At 37.6% G+C, this 18564-nt stretch overlaps 1 protein-coding gene across 1 annotated transcript in view; it reads right to left on the reverse strand.

The window, feature by feature from the left end:
• Positions 1 to 18564, reverse strand: part of OTOGL (otogelin like) — a 205653-nt gene that overhangs the window by 186577 nt on the left and 512 nt on the right. The window contains exons 2-7 of the mRNA XM_069094774.1: positions 18442 to 18484; positions 16059 to 16107; positions 9234 to 9300; positions 6763 to 6861; positions 4316 to 4470; positions 168 to 289 (exon numbers count right to left, since the gene is read on the reverse strand). Coding sequence (XP_068950875.1) covers positions 168 to 289; positions 4316 to 4470; positions 6763 to 6861; positions 9234 to 9300; positions 16059 to 16107; positions 18442 to 18484 — 535 coding nt within the window. The remainder of the gene's footprint in view (positions 1 to 167; positions 290 to 4315; positions 4471 to 6762; positions 6862 to 9233; positions 9301 to 16058; positions 16108 to 18441; positions 18485 to 18564) is intronic.

Here is an 18564-nt window from a genome sequence, read left to right on the forward strand (position 1 = left end):
ACATCCTAATGGCCTCTGTGAAATTACTGTAAATGTCTCACTAGGTAAATTCTTAGGTTTATTTTAGAAGATGAAATGCTATTTTCTTATTCCCCAATACTCATTTCCACTTTGAGTCGCTTTGAAATTGCATTGCAAATTTCATTTGGGTGACTAACAGATCATACCTGATTCCATCTTTCTTTACTTCATGACCAGAAATGAGAATTTCTTCTTGGCTTAAAAAGAACAAGCTGACTGACCGATGGCAATAGTACACAGAACCAGTGCACTTAGGACTATTATGAACCTGGAGAGGAGAAAAATAAACATAGTTGATGGGAGCCAGGGGAAAAAAATGTTTACCATTTCCATAGTGGCATCACTTCCTGGCACTTTATGAATTATATATAACTACACTTAGGGATCACTTACTTTACCAATGGAAAGTTTAGAACAGTAAAGAAAATGCTTTCTCTAACTGAAAATGTCAGGGAGAATTTAGGGAGATGTTATCTTGAGTTTAGAAATCAGTGAATTTATTTGCTAAAATATATACATATAGATAGATATAAATATGTGGCTCAAGCCCTATTGGGTTGGTTTCAGCATTGTTTGGTCTCACATTTATATAGCACCTTTTTTCTTTTCAAGACCTGAAACTACCCATGTAGGGTTTTAGAATTCAAAAGCACCATATCATGTATTGGAAACAATTGGAAACTGAGCTCCACACAATATGTTTGTAACTTGATTCATATTAGACGATCATAATTTCATGCTTGAAATGGAGCACAGTCAAGGATATTTGGAGGTCGCATGGCATAGTCCATTAAGGATAGGAGACGGAGCCAGGAAGACCTGAGTTCTACTAGGTGTATGATTCTGGGCATGTCATTTGACCCTTCAGTGACCCAGGCAGCTCTCTGAGTCTGAGATTAGAAGTTGCATGGTAGGTACTAATTTTCCCCAGTAGAGGTAATTTTGGTGTCCCCCAAATATACTGGATGTTCCCAGAAGTCCTAGTTCAGCTTTAAATTTTAATAGCTTAAAATATTATTAATTCTTTTGAGACACCTTGCATATGAGTATATATGGATATTTACAGACACACACACAAATAGAGAAGTGAATTTGAGCAGGGGAGAAGGAGGTCAGGAAGAAAGCAAGAGTATGAAAAGAAATAAATGGAATTCCAGATGTTGCCAGTCTACAATGGTGTAGGAAATAGAGTTTCCATATTAAGAATACATTACGTTAATGAAATCATGGGTCCAGACTGAAAGCAAAAAAAAAAAACAACAAAACACAGAAGGTAGCATATACAGCTTCACTAAAGAAAAAAAAGTTCCATTTATGAATCTGAAAGCGATTCCATGAACAAAAACAACCCTGCTATAAACAACATCTCTTAAAAGTAGAAACAGAGCTAGGGTTTGGACTTTCATGTTAATATATAAATACAATCCTTTCTTGATTCATAAAACATTTATAAATCACCTGTTGTATGTGGATAGAGAACTAGCCCTGGGGTCAGAAGGACCTAAATTCAAATCCAGCCTCAGTTTCCTCATCTGTAAAAATGAGCTAGAGAAGGAAATGGCAAATCGCTCCAGTATCTTTGCCAAGAAAACCCCAAATGGGGTCACAAAGATATGACTGAAATGACTCAACGACAACAATTGTATAGATTACAATGCTAGGTAAAAGAGAGACACAAAATTTAGCTAAGCTATGGTCTCTACCCTCATGGAGCTCAGAGTCTTAGATGGGGATAAGACCCAATAACCCAGTAACTATCTATAATACACAATAATTTATAAATAAATTCATTATAAAGTTGCATAATGAAGTGCTGTTTGAGATACAAAAGAGAAAAAATGATTGCAACAGAGGTGATTAGGGACAGCTCTACAGAGAAGGTGTCATTTGGCTCTTAGTAGATAGTGAGAAGAATTAAATGATGTTACATGATCAGATCTATTTGTAAGAAAGATTATTCCAGCATTGAATATGCCAGACATATTCTGAATTGAAGAAAGGGAAAAGAAGTTCTATTATATGCTTACTAAAAAGTAATCCAGAGAACCAGTAACAAGAGCTTAGACTAGGATAATGGTGATGAGAATAGGAAGGAATGGAAAAAATATCGTGAAGGTAGAATAGATGGGCCTTTGGTCAATGGTTGGATATGAGAGGTGTGAGAAAGAGAAAAGTCAAAGATAAGCCAAGGTTTGGCATTACTCATCACAGCCCTTTCTATTCAGGAATATTGTTCTATTTTGAGTCACATTTATTTATATATTTGTCTTTTCCCTATTACTAGATGGTATACTCCATAAGGGTAATGGGAATATTGTATTCCTCTATGTTTGTCTACAAAAAATCCAGCACAGTTATCTGAATTTATTTGTTGCTTAATAAGTGGTAACTGAATTTGAGTATGAAGAATTGATCATTCAATCAATAAGCATTTATTACATAAAGACTTTGTGCTGGGCAAAGTATTTAGCTTCGGGCCCCGATGTGAGGAAAGATGAAAGATGATTGCCAACAGAGGTGATTAGGGACAGCTTTACAGAGAAGGTGTCATTTGGCATATGATACTAGATTTAGATATAAAAGAGACATAGGGTCATAGGATGATAGATTTAAAGCTGAAAAGGACCTTAGAGATTATTCTCCAAATGACTCCAAAACCAGGACTCGCTATACTCAGCCAAGCAAGACAGGTAAAAAACAAAGGGCAAGCAGGAAGAGGTGGTGGCACTAAGCCCTGGGAATCTGGGACAGCATGAGAAAAGGCAGGCCAGTGGAAAAAGAGCACCTGAGGTGGGGTCTGTAGAAGAAGACGTCCTGGAAGGTAAAATAAGAACACTAGACGCAAAGTCTTCCTGCCTGCTTCTTTTTTTCTGGAGCCAGACCTGTCTGTGTCACAGATACAGACAGATTTGTGATCCTATTGAGTCATTACACTCCATTTAGTAACTTTCAACATGACCTATTTCCTCCCTGGGATTCAGGAATTTAATTTCTGTTGTTGCTGTTGTTTTAAAAAGCCTCTCTGACTCCTTTCAATATTTGGGCTCCTTTCCTTTTATCAGCACTTATTTCCATTCCTTTGTCATTGGGCCACCTGTTTTGTCTCCCTCCTTTGCCATCATTCCTTTGTTTTTGCTATCAAAACTATGCCATCTGCATATATTAATCTCTTGTTGCATGTGGGAGGAGGAGATAGCCCAAGCCATCCCAAACAAAGACATGAGAGAAAGAGAAAAAAGTTTCAGCAAATCAAGACAGTGGGAAACTCCAGCTCTTAAATCCTACATGGTTTCCAAATGCTTCTTCAATATGTACAAGCAATCTTTGTGTATATCTGTGCTGATATACACTCCCTTTCCATCAATATGAGCTTTCTGTCTAAAGAGGGTAATGCTATAAGAAGAAAAAAGAAAGAAGAAAAGGTCTAATTTAGAAAAGAGAGGTAGTATGGAATGATGGATAGAAAGCCAAACTTGGAGTCAGGAACACTTAGATTATTAAAGTCCTGTCTGTCACATGCAAGCTGTGGGACCATGGACAAGTCATTTAACCCCCAAACACACACACACACACACACACACACACACACATACACACACACATACACACCTGAAATTCTGAAAATCAAGGAACAGATAAATAAAACTAAATATTAAAAAAAGTATTTCATAAACAAATCTGAGCTGGTTTTTCAAAATCAATGAATAAAACAGACAAACCATTAGCTAATTTGATTTTTCTAAAAGAGGAGAAAGCAAATTACTTAACTTCTCTATGACCCAGTCAACTCTCTAAACTGCAAGTTATAGAGGAGTCACCAATTTGCATCAATGGAAAGTTTCCCCACATGAATGAAATGACTGTTCCAGATCCCAATTCTCCCATATATGCACACCCGAAATATATAGAAGGAAGAAGTATCACTGAGGAAGAAAAGGAAATGTGAGGAGGAAGAAACAGTGAGGTATCCATTCACCCTACTCTCTCCAAACTTCAAAAAAAAATACTCAAATGATATATCTTAAGGATAAAGACATGTCACCTAAGAAAAACTGATTTTCAAATATCAGTGGCAGCAGAGTACGTTTGGGTGGCATGACAAGTATATTTCCTCCCAAGTATTCTCTTTCTTTACCCTTCCTCCTATACTCAGACTGAACCAAAAATGTTGACTTAGCCCATTCAGTATCTTCCACCACTTAGAAACTGTTTGGGATGCTATCATCATCCTATATTTTCCATCATAAATCATGATCTTTTTAAGCACAGTTACTTCTATCCTTGGGCGACCTACCCAAACAGTGTACTGGGGTTCTTGAGCACCACAGTCCTTTGCCAAAATGTAAGAACAGTTTCCTGGGAAGTAATAGTAGATGCCATCAAATGTTTCAAAATGGTATTGTCCCCAGGTTTTGCAGATTCCGTCTCTCTCCTTACCCGTGTTAGGTACTGAAGAAAACAAAGCAAAATAAGGTCATAATTAGCAGGATCAAAATAATGGTCATATTTTTTCAATGCTTCAGAAGAATAACCAATTCGGTTGCACATTTTAAAAGGTGCATACTTAATTCTGATCATTCGATTATCATAATCAATATCACAACATCTATTGTAAGATCTCCAGATCAGGGTTCAATCTAGTTTCAGATACTTATCAGCCATGTGACCCTGAAAAAGTTATTTAGCCTCTATTTGCTTCAGTTTCCTCATTTGAAAAAAATTGGAATAATACTAAATCTTACCTCCCAGAGTTCTTGTAAAGATAAAATGAAAAAAAAATAAATTTTATCTATAAAATGCTTTACAAACCTTGGAGTAATAATGTAAATGCTATAGAAACACATATGCATATTATGTGTTTACTTATATGATATCTATAAGTACTTATATATTATACACATGTATGCATAAACAAGTACATATCTATGTGAAATATACATATAAATATATTTGTGTATACCTATACACATGTGTGTAAATATATACATATGTGTATACATATACACGTGCACATATATGTATACATATATGTATATGAAAAATATTTAGTAGGATTTCCATGATATTGAGGAGTAGAAAGGTGGTATCAACGGGGGATGGCTAAACAATAAGTGATATGTTCATATAATGAAATACTTGTGTCACAAAAAAAGATGAAGCTAAAAAATACAAAGAAGCATAGGAAGATGAATAAAAACTGGTTGAAAGTGAAGTAAGCAGACCCAGTGGAGCTATTTTGAGGACCACCCAGATTTGGAATCTCAAAGACTCAGGTTCAAATTCAACCTCAGATACTTACTAGCAGAGTGACCCTGGGTAAATCACTTAAACTCTCTGTTTCCTTATATATAAAATGAAGGGATTGTATTCAAAGTCCTTTAAGGCTCCTTCCAATTCTAAATCTATAATCCTTTAATCTTTTATTTTATACATGAGAAAAATTAATTCTCAAGATTGTAAGATGACTTTCCCAAAGACATGCAGTGAGTGATGGTAGAACTAGGGCTGCATTCCAGATCTTGACTCTAAATCAAGTGCTCTTTAAAGCAAACCCCAAGCAATGAAGGATTATCAGTGAAGCAATAGATTTCTCCAGTATCTAGTCAAATATGAACAATGCAGAGGTCGTTCCATTCTTGTCTTTGTATTCCCATTGCCCAGTGCCTATGACTTAGACAGTGCTTAATAAATCTATCTTGAATTAAATTGACCTGAGAAATATGTATTATTCAAGAAATTTATATAGAATTTTGAAATCCATAAAATCAAATTGCTGTCAAATTCAGATAAAAGAAAACCTTTATCTGAACTGCCTCCTCTTGTGTATCACCTCACATTTCTTACTACTTTTCCTACCATATTTCCCATCTTCTATCTCTTCCTGGGTACCACCCTTCTTCACTTGGGTGGAACTAAGGAAAGGAGACAGTCAGCTGACATGGGAAGAGAGTTGACTAGAGAGTCAAGAGAATCGGATTCATCAGTTTCATCATGTCCTACAACTTTCTACAATTTCTTATAGTTTCATTCATGTAACACAATGTTCATTGATTTCCAGGTCTTTGCTACCACAAAAGTGCTGTATGTTGGTTTATTATTAGTTGATTCTCTAAGCCAGATGACCTTTCTGTCCCTATTCCTCATCCTCACCCTCCCCATTATCTATAATTTTCCCTTTGTAGCAGCTAAAAGATTACAACACTTTGATTTGTGCTAACTGGATAAAAAATTAGTCTCAGATCTACTAACCATTCTAAGTATAAGCCACTCACAAAAATAAAATGAGTAGATTGAACCAGTAAGCTTATGATACTGCTGTTTTTAATCAAATAGTTATGCTCCTTTCATGCTTAGAATCTCACCTTCCCCTCATTCAAAACAATGACAAATGAGCATGGTATGGGGTCATGATCAGTCACTGGCTTTAAATAATGTCTTATTTGTAAAAAAAAAAAATAGGTAGGCAGTTAGTGAAAACCCAGGCTCAATGCCTTGGCTCTATCTAAAGTAGAAGAGTAGCTTGTGAAAACGGAATGGAGAAATGGGAAAGTAAGTATATCTATTTTCTTTTACATTGGCTTTTAAATTACCTTAAATTACCAGCTTGAATTGAAGAGTTTCCAGTAGATTTACATTATGATTGCCATGTAGCTCTATGGATGAATGCTACCATAGCAAACTATCCCATAAATTTCCTCTCAATTAAGAAATTGGATTCCCCTACATATCTTTGAAACTTACCAATCTGGCACCTTTCCCCAAGGGCCTGAAATATCTGACAGTCACATGTACCAGCCGCAGAACAGAAAGCCCCATTTAGGCATTCATGAGGGCAAGAACCTGCAAATCAAAAAATTAGTTGACTTCTGGAATGCATCGCTTCATATAAACATGAAGACCAAGGTTTAGCTTGGGCTAAACTTAGCCATTGTTAACTCAAACAGAACCCAGCTCCACCATAGGCTCTGGCTAAAACAGTTAACTAATAATGTTTCTCAGTTCATTTCACAGTGGGTGCTCCAAAGCAGGGAGAGAGTCTTGCAAAGCTCATACTAACTCAGGAGCAAAGGTTAACCTCTTCCAAGCAATTGAAAGGTCAAGTTCCCATGTAAGGAATCCAAATCCCAGTTGACAAGAACCAGAAATATACAAGCGGCAGATGACTCCGTTGACAAAACTTGGCAGGAGTTGTACATATATTCAACTCTTCCTCACAATTCAATGCAGTATTAAGAAGCCTCAACTAGAGATCAAATAGATCAGTTATAAAATCCCATTTAGTTCTTTTCCCTTCCCACCCACTCCCCCCAAATGCTCTTGACCACCATTTCCTGAAAAATATTATTCAGGAAAATGAGAGTCATTGGGAACAGAAAATGTCATGGCCATTCATCATCAGGGTACAAAAACTGAAAACTATGATACTGATGCTTTGTTTGATGTACACAATCTAATATTTCATTTAAAGTTTGTATATTGTTCTTTATGCACAGTTGAAAATGAAGCACTCTCTCAGCCCCCCCCCACTTTAAAGGCAGAGAACAAAGTTATTGTCAGCCTATGTGGAAATGCTTTTTTAATTTTATGTTAACAGAAGTAACATGGCCCCAGGGACTGGACTAAGCTACAGGAAGCCAGAAACTAGGGGTTCTAACTCTAATTTTGCCTCTACGTGCTGGGTGATCTCAAAAAAAAAAGAGTAAATGAGTCACAGTTAAAAGCTATCCTTTATATCTACTGAGAACAAGGCAAGAGGAAATGAGCTCAGATTACAGTTGGAAGTATTTAAGTTACTCAGGGAATGCTATATAAGAATGGTGAGCCCCAGAAACATCACCAAAGCAACTTGTTCAGTCTTCAATGAATATTTTAAAGGAAAGGGTAGATAACTATCTTTCTGGTCTGGTTTATGCACAAGACTTTTTGCAGGGAAGGGGAAGGACTTGTTGACCTCTTAAATTCCCTCCCCTAACCCCTTAAGGTCCTATAATGCTTCTATTTTTATAATAAGCCAAATGGTCTAAATGAGTGGTGTCAAGTAAATCTAAATAGGGGCTACTAATCCATACATAAGGATTCCTGAGAGCCACATATCTACTTCATTTTAAAATGTAATATGATCTATGTTTTATTGTATTTTTATTCATTTTGTTAAATATTTTCTGATTACATTTTACTCAAATTTCCCAATGTAATTTCCCAATTAGAATTTGACGTGCACTTAGGAGTGTTGTAGCCGCATGCTGTGCATAGGCCACCCATAGACACCTCTGGTCTAAACATATTTTAATTGGGGAAAAACTAATTGATATGGCTATGCTCATAAATACTGATAAGTGATCATAATCTCTTGAAGACTAGACAGAGAGCCAACCTCAAATCCAAAAAGTACTGAGTTCAAGTCCTGCCCATAACCCATAGTGGCTGTGTGACAAGACTCTTTGCCTCTCAGTGCTCTAGGCAACGATCTAAGCCTAAATTGGCAGAGAAGCTGCCAACCTGTTTTGGGAGAGGGAATTCTTTTGTCAGGAGTTCCCCATGCCAATGAAGTCAGATCTAGTCCCTATCGCATGTTCTTAAATCCATAAATGCTTTATTTTTTAGAGACATCTGTATACTTATAAGCTATTTTTAAAATTAATAGCTTTTTAAATGGGTTGATGTTTCAAAATACAAGGGCAAATAAAAGTCTGTACAAAGGATCCCATAAAATGAATGAAATATAAATTTCTCCTCTTAAAAATGACAGCCCTTGTCCAATTGTACTATTTATGTCAAATAGTAAACATGAAGTCAAAGGAGCATTCAAAGCTCAAGGATGAGTGTATCTTTCTCATCTATTCAACAAATTAAATTTCAGGCACCTCTAAAATTATGGAACATCTGAATTCTGACCTTTGGAAGCAGAGGGTTGGTAGGAAAAAATGCAAAGTAGCAACACATTTCAGAAAGAGGAGGCTCTTGCCAACTATCCACCTTTTCTTAACTTGAACGAGCATCATCTTTGTTCTACCATTTTGACTAAGTCACTAAAAACATAGAGTCTTCAATGGGAAGGGTGCTTTAAATGGCTACTCCTCTTTCCATCACTTTTCCCCCTAACTCAGTCCCACCATATGTAAAATGGGAATAGTAAAGAAGCCAAGGTTTTTATTGCATTTGTCCCTCAAAGAGGGCATATTGAGAAGAAGAAATAAAAATAAAACACTGACCTACTGATTGACTCCTTCCTTGAACAGAGGCTTCGTAAAGATAATTCCTTGAATCTGACTCTTTGAACTTTGAAATAGAGAAAGAAACAGTGAAATAATTGTACCTTCTAATCATATTACACATTTCTTCAGAAGATATCAAAACAGTTCCTCTTCTATTATCTAATTTAGCTAATTTATAACTAAATTATATAATAATTACAGTCAATTTCACAATTAAAGGTGATAGGATTAAATAATTAAGGAATTCTGGATTTGGAATCAGAGATCCCAGGTCAGATGATTGTCATTTGAGTGGCCATGGGTAAGTCACTTCTCCATGCTGGGCCTCAGTTTCTTTATCTGTCAAATGAGAGTTGGCATATAGTAAACACTATTTTAATGTTATTGGTGTAATTATCATTATTATATGTTCATAACTAGCATTTTCTTGGTACAAAACCAAAGGTTCTCTGAGAATTGGTGTGACATAATAAGAGGGAACATAGTAGATTTTTAAAGTTAGAGACAATTGCTGGTATAGTGGATAGAGTACTTAGTCTGGAGTCAGAAAGTCTTGAGTTCAAATTCAGTCACAGACATTTATTAGCTATGTGACTCTGGGCAAATCATTTAACTTCTGTTTACCTCAGTTTCCTCATTTATAAAATGAGTATAATTATAGCACCTATCTTCAGGGTTGTTATAAGCATCAAAATAGATAATATGTAAAGAAAAAAGCACTTAGCACAGTGTTGGCAGATAGTAGTGTTATATAAATGCTTATTCCCTACCCTTCCCCCAGAAGAGTGTGTTGGACTTACAGTCAGGAGATAACTGGGTTTTAATTATACACCAGATGCTTCCTAGCTACCGTGTTTCCCCGATAATAAGACCTATCCCGAAAATAAGCCCTATTGAGATTGCTATTGTAGTGAAGGTGATCCCCTGCGCTACACACTATATTAAGGTACCATCTGTGTGCTAATTCCCCCCCCGATGCGTGAAACGCACGCCACGCTCCGAGCTGCATCCAATCAGAGCTGCAGCAGTGAGCGCGTCATCCTGTTCTTCCCCAGTGATTTTCTTATTGAATAAAGGTACATTTTTTTGTTCACATTTACCTGTTTATTAAAATTGCTGTCAATGTTCATGAAAATAAGACCTCCCCTGAAAATAAGCCCTCTGGTGTTTTTCTGTCCAAAAAAATTATAATAAGACAGTGTCTTATTATCGGGGAAACACGGTAGGTGACTCAGACCGAGGGTTCATCTGTTCATTTCCTGCCATCTAGTTTCATCGCTAAATGCCTTGATCATGATCTGATTTCACTGTGTCTCTCCTCAAGATTTCTATAAACTCATTTGGCCCTCCATTGCTTCTCACTGATTTTTAAGATGATAACATTCACAATCTTCTACCAATATGTTCTGAGAACAAATTAATAAATTTAAAAAAATTATTAAATGCTTCCTATGTGCTAACAGATTGACATCCTGTCCTAGTGTTGCCATTGGGTGCTATATTGCTCTTCCTGGCAAGTAGATCCAGTGTTCCCTAGGGGAGGTCTTTTCTAGGTTCTATTGGTCTTTTCTATACAATAGTCAATTTAAATCTCATATTGACAGAGGCAGGTTAATAACTTTTACTTCACAACCACTAACCACACTGATCAAAGTCCTGATGAATAAAAGCTAACTGAGCAAAGTACCTCCATTCTAAAATGACATCTAATCTTTGAACACATTTCCTCCAGCTAGAAGGATCAAAGACTTAGTGCCTTAGTTCTTTCTCAGAAAGTCCTCTTTAATTCTAGTCACCTCCCAGTTATCAATCTCCACACCATTCAGGGCTGCTGTATAATAAAGGGCTTCTGTATTACTCTCTGCCTTAAGCTAAAGGCAGGATTCCATTAAGTGAAAAAGGGAAGAGAGGACCTTGCAGCTAGGTACCATACTGATGAGAGTATCAGACCTGGAGTTAGAAAGATGAGTTCAAATCTGGTATCAGATAGTTATTAGCTGTGTGACCCTGGGTAAGTCACTTAACCTCTGTCTGCCTCAGGTTCTCCAACTGTAAAATAAGGATCATAATAGCACCTACTTCTAAGGGTCAAATGAAGTAACATTTGTAAAAATGCTCAAATAAAATAATATTTGTAAAATAGCACACAATCTGGAACATAGTAGGCACTTGATAAATATTTGTTTCCAGATTCCAAACCTGTTCCTCTATCTATTATACTCCATGCACTCATTGGAAAAGGTAAAACTCCAAAAAGCCACAGGTGAAAAGCTTATAGTTTGTAGGTTAGCATTTTGACTTTCCTGTGAACTTACCACGTGACCTAAGAATGTTGTATAATAAGATTTCCACACTAAACACTTAAGGCAATCAGATACCTCAATATACTAAGTTGTAGGATGTCAGATGGTATTAAAAGAGAAGGAAGAGATCCTACTAGACCAATTCAAGAAAAGTTCTCACCAGATGACTCAGAAACAGAGAATGGTATCAGCTCTCTCTTCTTGTTGCTCCTGGGGAAGTTTTTGTCTATAACATTCATGGTCTGTGACCCCCTAGCCATCCATTCACCCAGGTTCTAAACATCAAAATTTGAAGCCACATAAACATTTAACATATTTCTGCCCACTTCCCAATAGGAACTCTATGTTCCAGCCACCCTGGACAACTCTTTGTACCCTGAGTACTGCCTGTGACTTCTCCATGGTCCTGCTCACACAATTCCCTATGCTAGAAATGGCCTTGTCTCCTACTCCCCATCATTCTTTAAACTCCAGTTAAAAGTCAGTTCCTCCATGAACCCTCTTCTAATCTCATCAGTGATTCTCAGCCTTCATGTAGCACTTTGGGGTTTTTTTTTTTCATGTATTTAGCTATGTCCACATCATAGCCTACTACTACACTTTCAGATACATGAAGAAAATGATCCATATTTAGTCCAACTTTACTTCTCCCCTAATACTTCACATGATGCTCTATAAACAGCATTTGTTGAATTGTGTTGAATTTGAGTTCATGGTACCATCTTGACAGGACCGTGGTTCATAGGAACCTAGGACTAAAACTAGAAAAGAACTGAGAAATCATCTAATCCAAACCACTCATTTGACAGAAGAGGAAACTGAAGCCCAGGGAGGTGAACTGACTTCTCCAAGATCACATTGGTAATCATGATCTGAAATGAGAATTGAACTCAACTCTAACTGAGGCAACAATGTGACATAATGGATGGACTACTGGTCTTGGAGTTAAAAAGACATGACCTCAAATCCTGCTTCATATACTTGCAGGCTATGTAACCCTGGGTAAGTCATTTAATTTCTTTCAGCCTCAGTTTCCTTATATCTAAAATGGAGATAATAATACCACCTACCTCCCAGGATAGTAAGGATCAAATGCTATATGTAAAGTGCTTTGAAATTTTTAAGGAGAAAAGAATGTTAGGTGGAGTCAACATGACGGAGTAGAAGCAGGACCTCCAAGCAGCTCTGGCTTCCACCTTCCCCAATCAATGTACAAAAGGCACTCTGAACAAACTTTGGAGCTGCAGAACCCACAAAATGACACACAGAAGCTAACCTCCCACTGAGGACAGCCCTGCAGGCCAGCAGGAACTGGCCAGCACAGTGCTCTGGGAGCCAAGCCCAGGCCCTTGTGAGCTGGAGGTTTTAGCCCCAGAGTGGGTCTGACCAGCCACCTGCTGGAGGGACTCCAGGTCAGCAGCAGCTGTGGCCATTTCCAGAATTATCAACACATAGATGCGAAGGACAAAGTGAGAGGTCAGTGCAGTCTAGACTTTGGGACCCAATAAGTGGGAGTGTGTTGGCTTTTACCCCCAGGGAGAGAAGTCGCTGAGACGCCCAGCAAAGCCAGGCAGCTCCACATGGCAGCTTCAGTTCCTAGCCTGCAGAGTATAGAGGGACCAAGCACCAGTCTGAGGGGTAATCACTCTTGCTTTAACCTGCTTGGATCTGGATTGCAGTGTAGGGTGGAAGTCCTGGAGAGTGTGTCCAGCTTGCCAGAGCATGTAGAGGCCTCAGAGAGGGCAACCAACTAATACCTCCAGCAACTGAGAAAACCTCAGCATTTGGGACAAAAGCTCCCCTGTCTGGTGGCAGAGTCCTACTGTAGCAAAAAGCCCAGGGGTCAAGTGACTGAATGGCAACATGACCAGGCAAAGGAAACAAAGCAGACAGAAGATTCCAACATTAGACTCCTATTTTGGGGACAAAAGAGCAAAGCATGGAACAGGAGGAAGACAGTGAAGTCAGAACTCCTGCACCAAAAGCTTCCAAGGAAAATACAAGCTAGTTACAGGCCATAGAGGACCTTAAGAAGCAGATAAGAGAAGTGGAGGAAAAATTGGGAAGAGAAATGAGAACAATGCAAGAAAATTACAAAATTAGAGTCAACAGCCTGACTGAGGAAAATCACACCTTAAAAATAGATTAACTCACTTGGCAAAAGAGGCTCAAAAAGGCAATGAGAGAAGAATGCCTTAAAAAGTAGAATTTGCCAGATGGAAAAAGAATCTCAAAAGCTCACTGCTTCAGAATTATATTGGAGCAAATGGAAGCTAATGACTTTATGAGAAATCAAGATGCTGTTAAACAGATCCAAACAAATGAAAGAATAGAAAGCAATGTGAAATACCTCATGGGAAAAACCACTGACCTGGAGAATAGGTCCAGGAGAGATCATTTAAAAATTATTGAACTAGCTGAAAGCCATGATCTAAGTAAGAACCTAGAAATCATCCTCCAGAAAGTTCTCAAAGAAAACTACCCTGATGTTTTAGAACCAGAGGGCAAAATAGAGGCTGAAAGAATCCACTGATCACCTCCTGAAAAAGATCCCAAAAAGAAAACTCCCAGGAATATTATAGCCAGGTTCCAGAATTCCCAGATTAAGGAGAGAATATAACAAGCAGCCAGGAAGAAATAATTTGCATATTGTGGAAACACAATAAGGATAACCCAGGATCTGGCATCTTCTACACTGAGGGATCAAAGGGCTTGGAATATGATATTCCAGAGGTCAAAGGAGATGGGATTAAAACCAAGAATCACCTACCCAGCAAAACAGAGTATCATGTTTCAGGGGAAAATATGGTCATTCAGTGGAATAGAGGACTTTCAAGCATTCTTGATGAAAAAACCAGAGTTGAATAGAAAATTTGACATTCAGATACAAAGAAGCAAGAGAAGCATGAGAAGGTAAACAGGGAAAAGAAAGCATAAGGAACTTATAAAAGTTGAACTATCAACATTCCTACATGGAAAAACAATAATTGTAACTGATGAAACTTTCCTCAGCATGAAAATAGTTGAAGGGAATAGAAATATATATATATACATATATATATATATATATGTATGTATATATGTCTATATCAGAGTGTATACTGGCATATGAATACATATGTGAATGTGTGTATATATGTTTACAGGTATACATAGATAGAGGGCACAGGGCCAATTTAATAGGAAGGAATGATACTTAAAAGGTGAAATTAAGAGGTGAGAGAGGAATATAATGAGAGGAGATGGGGAGAGACAGAATGGGGTAAACTATCTCATATAGAAGAGGAAAGAGAAAATGGTTACAATGGAGGGGAAGAATAGGAAGGCAAAAGGGAGTGGGTCTACCTTATTCTCATTGAATTTGGCTTGGGGAGGGAATGAAATACACACTAAATAATGTATCTCACCCTACAGGAGAGTAGGGGGGAAGGGGATGAGAGGAGGGATGATGGAAGGGAGGACAGGCTGGGGGTGAGGGAAGTTGGAAGCACCCACTTTTGAAAAGGGACAGGATCAAAGTAGAGAACAGAACAAGTGGGAGGTGGGATAGGAGGGAGGGAAATATAGTCAGTCTTTTACAATATATCTGCTATGTTATTGTTTTGCATTAGTTACACATATACAACCTATACTGAACTGCTTATCTTCCCAGTAAGGGTGGGTGACAAGGGAGGAAGGAAATGAATCTGGAATTCAAAGTTTTAAAATCAAATGTTTAAATATATATATGTATATATATACACTATTATTAATACTATTTTATATGTAATTGGGAAATAAGATATACAGGCACTGGGGCATAGAGATCCACCATGCCCTACTGGAAAAGTCAAAAGGTGTATGGGAGAAAATATGGGAGAGAGCAGATTGGAGTAGGGGATATCCTGTGGGACTGCTATTTTGGGGTGGTGGGTAGGGGGGAAAGGGGAGAAAATTTGTAACTCAAAATCTTGCAGAAATGAATGATGTAAATCAAAATTAAAATAAATAACTAAAAAAGAGAGAAAACTTTATGGAGCTATATAAACACCATTTTTATTCTGACCCAAAAAGTTCTCTTTCCACTGTGCCAAATTGCCTTTCAGCAAAAAAAATAACACCCTGGAGAAGTGCAGCCCCCATCCTGGGAAACCACCATAGCTCACAACTATACCATTCTCAAGAGAGCTTGTCTACTCTTTCAATGTCCATTGTTACCTTAATTACCACACTATTTCTGAATATTTCTTTCCATCAGTATCTAACCATCAGGGCTCTGTTTTCCAGGAACATGTGAATTAATCAGCAGGGAGGCTGGGCAGATAAGTCTTGTAAGCCATTTTGCTCCAAATCATGGAGAGTTGAATATGAATTTGAGAATTTCAGCAAAGAACCCACATAAAATGCTTTGCCTCTTCCTCCTTTCTCCTGTCCTGTTGAGCCACAAAGACTTCATTGTTGGAGTGACAGTGGAGTTCCATCTGGGAGGGGATTATTTCTCAGCCTCTTTCTGGGTTGGAAGCATGACCTACCTACCTACCTGGGCTGAAAGGGGAGTTCTTTTCTGTCGAATTGCATTAAATTGGTTTCTGGAAGAAAACAGAAAAGATCTTGTATAATCACAAGTCCCTAAGCAACCTGAACAAGCCTTTCCCAAGAGACAGCTGCTGTTTTTCCTCCCGATTTCCATCACTTTATCAAAGAGGTCTTTCTTGGGTTAATGTTTAAAAGGTCGATTCGAGGGGAGGGGGGAAAGGGAGGATTTGAGGGGCTGGCTGGGAGGGAGCGGAGATCGTGTTATTTTACAAAATTAAACTCCCTGTTAGGAAGGAAACTTGTGTTTGGGATAAAGGAATTTTTAAAATTAGGATAATGCTATTATACCATTGCTGAGACAATTCTGTCCCCATGACTTTAGGGAACTCTGTGGATTGATAAACATTGTATTCTGAAAACATATTTACTTTTCTCCCCAAATGGAACTTAATAATTTAGTGTTAGTCTTAGAAACTTAACACTAGAATCAATGTAAGTAGAAAAATAAAATTGTGAATTTTTGGTATTTGAAATTGTGAATAAAAATCCAACTTTTCACTAAGAAGCTGGATTTAGTCTAGAAATCACATTTTGTGTTTCCTGCTAGCACCATGTTTTTCTCTGAAGGGTATTCATTTAACTTTTCTTATAAACAGTGACAAAAACGTGGTTAGTTGTGGGAACTGCGATGGTGGAAATTTGTAGTCTGTAATACATTACAAATGAAGAATTGCACAAGAGAAACAATTGATCAAAAATGTTTATCGGGCACGAATTATGTACTACACACTGGAAGCACTGCAAAGGACTCCCTTTAAGAGATATGTGACTGGAGTGGATGGCTAGATGGTGCAGTGAATAGAGCACTGGCCCTGGAGTCAGAAGGACCTGAGTTCAAATCCAGCCTCAGACACTTAATACAAAAACTAGCCATGTGACCTTGGGTGAGTCACTTAATCCCAATTGCCCTCAAAAAAAGAAAAAAAGAGAGAGATGTGACTGGGGCAGTCACACAGCAAATGGAAGGATAACTGTTATTAAAGTGTGATCCACAGGTATCCATTTGATGTTGAGAGCCCTAGAAAAGCTCCCAGCAGGTTGAGTGCATGCTCTGTAAAGAGTTTATTGCAGGACACAGCCAAGGATCATACCCAAGGCTGGGGAGACTTGTATGGAATGGTACATACATAATTCTAGGAAATACCTACATCTACATGCATCCATACACTATTCAAGCAGTAATAATCACATAATACCAATGTGACCATCAGCAATGAGACAGAAGGAGCACAATCACTGAAAGAAACCTAAAAGGAAATGCCACTATTAGGCATACACTTCAAGAAAGAAAAAAAACAGAGGCAAGATCCAATACATACCCAGTGATTCACAGCAGCACTCTTTAAGGAAGCCAAAAAAAAATGGAAACAAAGTAGGTACCAATTGAGTGGGAAATGGATAAAAAAAATCCCATAACTGTGGCATATAAATGTAATAGAATATTATTGTGCAATAAGAAATGACAAGTATGAGAAATTATGAGGAAAAAGGCAAAATATAAACGGTTATAGACTAAAATAATCAAAAGGACAGAAGAACTGAAAAAAACCAATATTCGCAGTGACTATAAAACAATGTAAGTTAAAAGTCACTGAAAGGAAACCAAACTCTGAGTAACTGAAAACCAGTGAAGGTTCCAAATAACAGATAATAAATCATGCGTTCCTCTTTACAGTGGGAGCAGGGAGAAGGGGGAATGGGACCACTCGAACAGAATGATGGTCAAACTTGGCCACTGTAATACATGTTTTGCTTCATTGTTTTCTATGTCACAAAAGTGGGAAGGAAGCCCCTTTTTCTTCCAGAAATGATTACAATATGTAAAAACAACAACAACACTAATAAAATGTATTTTATTGAGTAAATGATATTACATGATGCTACCTTCCTAATATCTTTAGCTATTTATAATTACCAAGAAATGTCTCTTTGGAAATCATAATAAAGAGAAACATAAATCACTGGCTCTGGAGTCCCGGGACCTTGGTTCAAACCCTGCCTCTCTCTTAGCATGTGACAGTAGGCAAGTCATTTAATTTTCTTGGGCTCCAGTTTCTTCAGCTGCAAAGTGAGACATTTTAACCAAATGACCTCTGCGAGCCCCTTTAGCTCTAACTCTAAGCTCCTATGACCCTATGACATTTGGTTCCACAAATAAACAAATAGTTGTTGATTTTTAGAACACAGGGAAGGTTTCCAAAAAGTATTTTTATGTAAAATTTCTTTTGTAGAATTATATGATTATTTCTACCAAAATTAAATGTGTAAACTTAGCTTTTCCCAATCTCAGCTTGATCTTTAATCTTGCATAAAGGAATAATACTCACTTTGATGCTCTTGTCAAGATGGAAGATGCAAAGAAAGATCCTCCTAAAGGAAAAAAAAGTGCAAAAAAAAATAAGTGGGAGAGAGAGAGAGGGAAAGAGAGAGAGAGAGAGAGAGAGAGAGAG

The sequence above is a fragment of the Petaurus breviceps genome, unplaced genomic scaffold, assembly GCF_028583685.1.
Source record: "Petaurus breviceps papuanus isolate PSGF00001 unplaced genomic scaffold, PetGlider_PUasm1.0 221, whole genome shotgun sequence".
Taxonomy (NCBI): domain Eukaryota; kingdom Metazoa; phylum Chordata; class Mammalia; order Diprotodontia; family Petauridae; genus Petaurus; species Petaurus breviceps.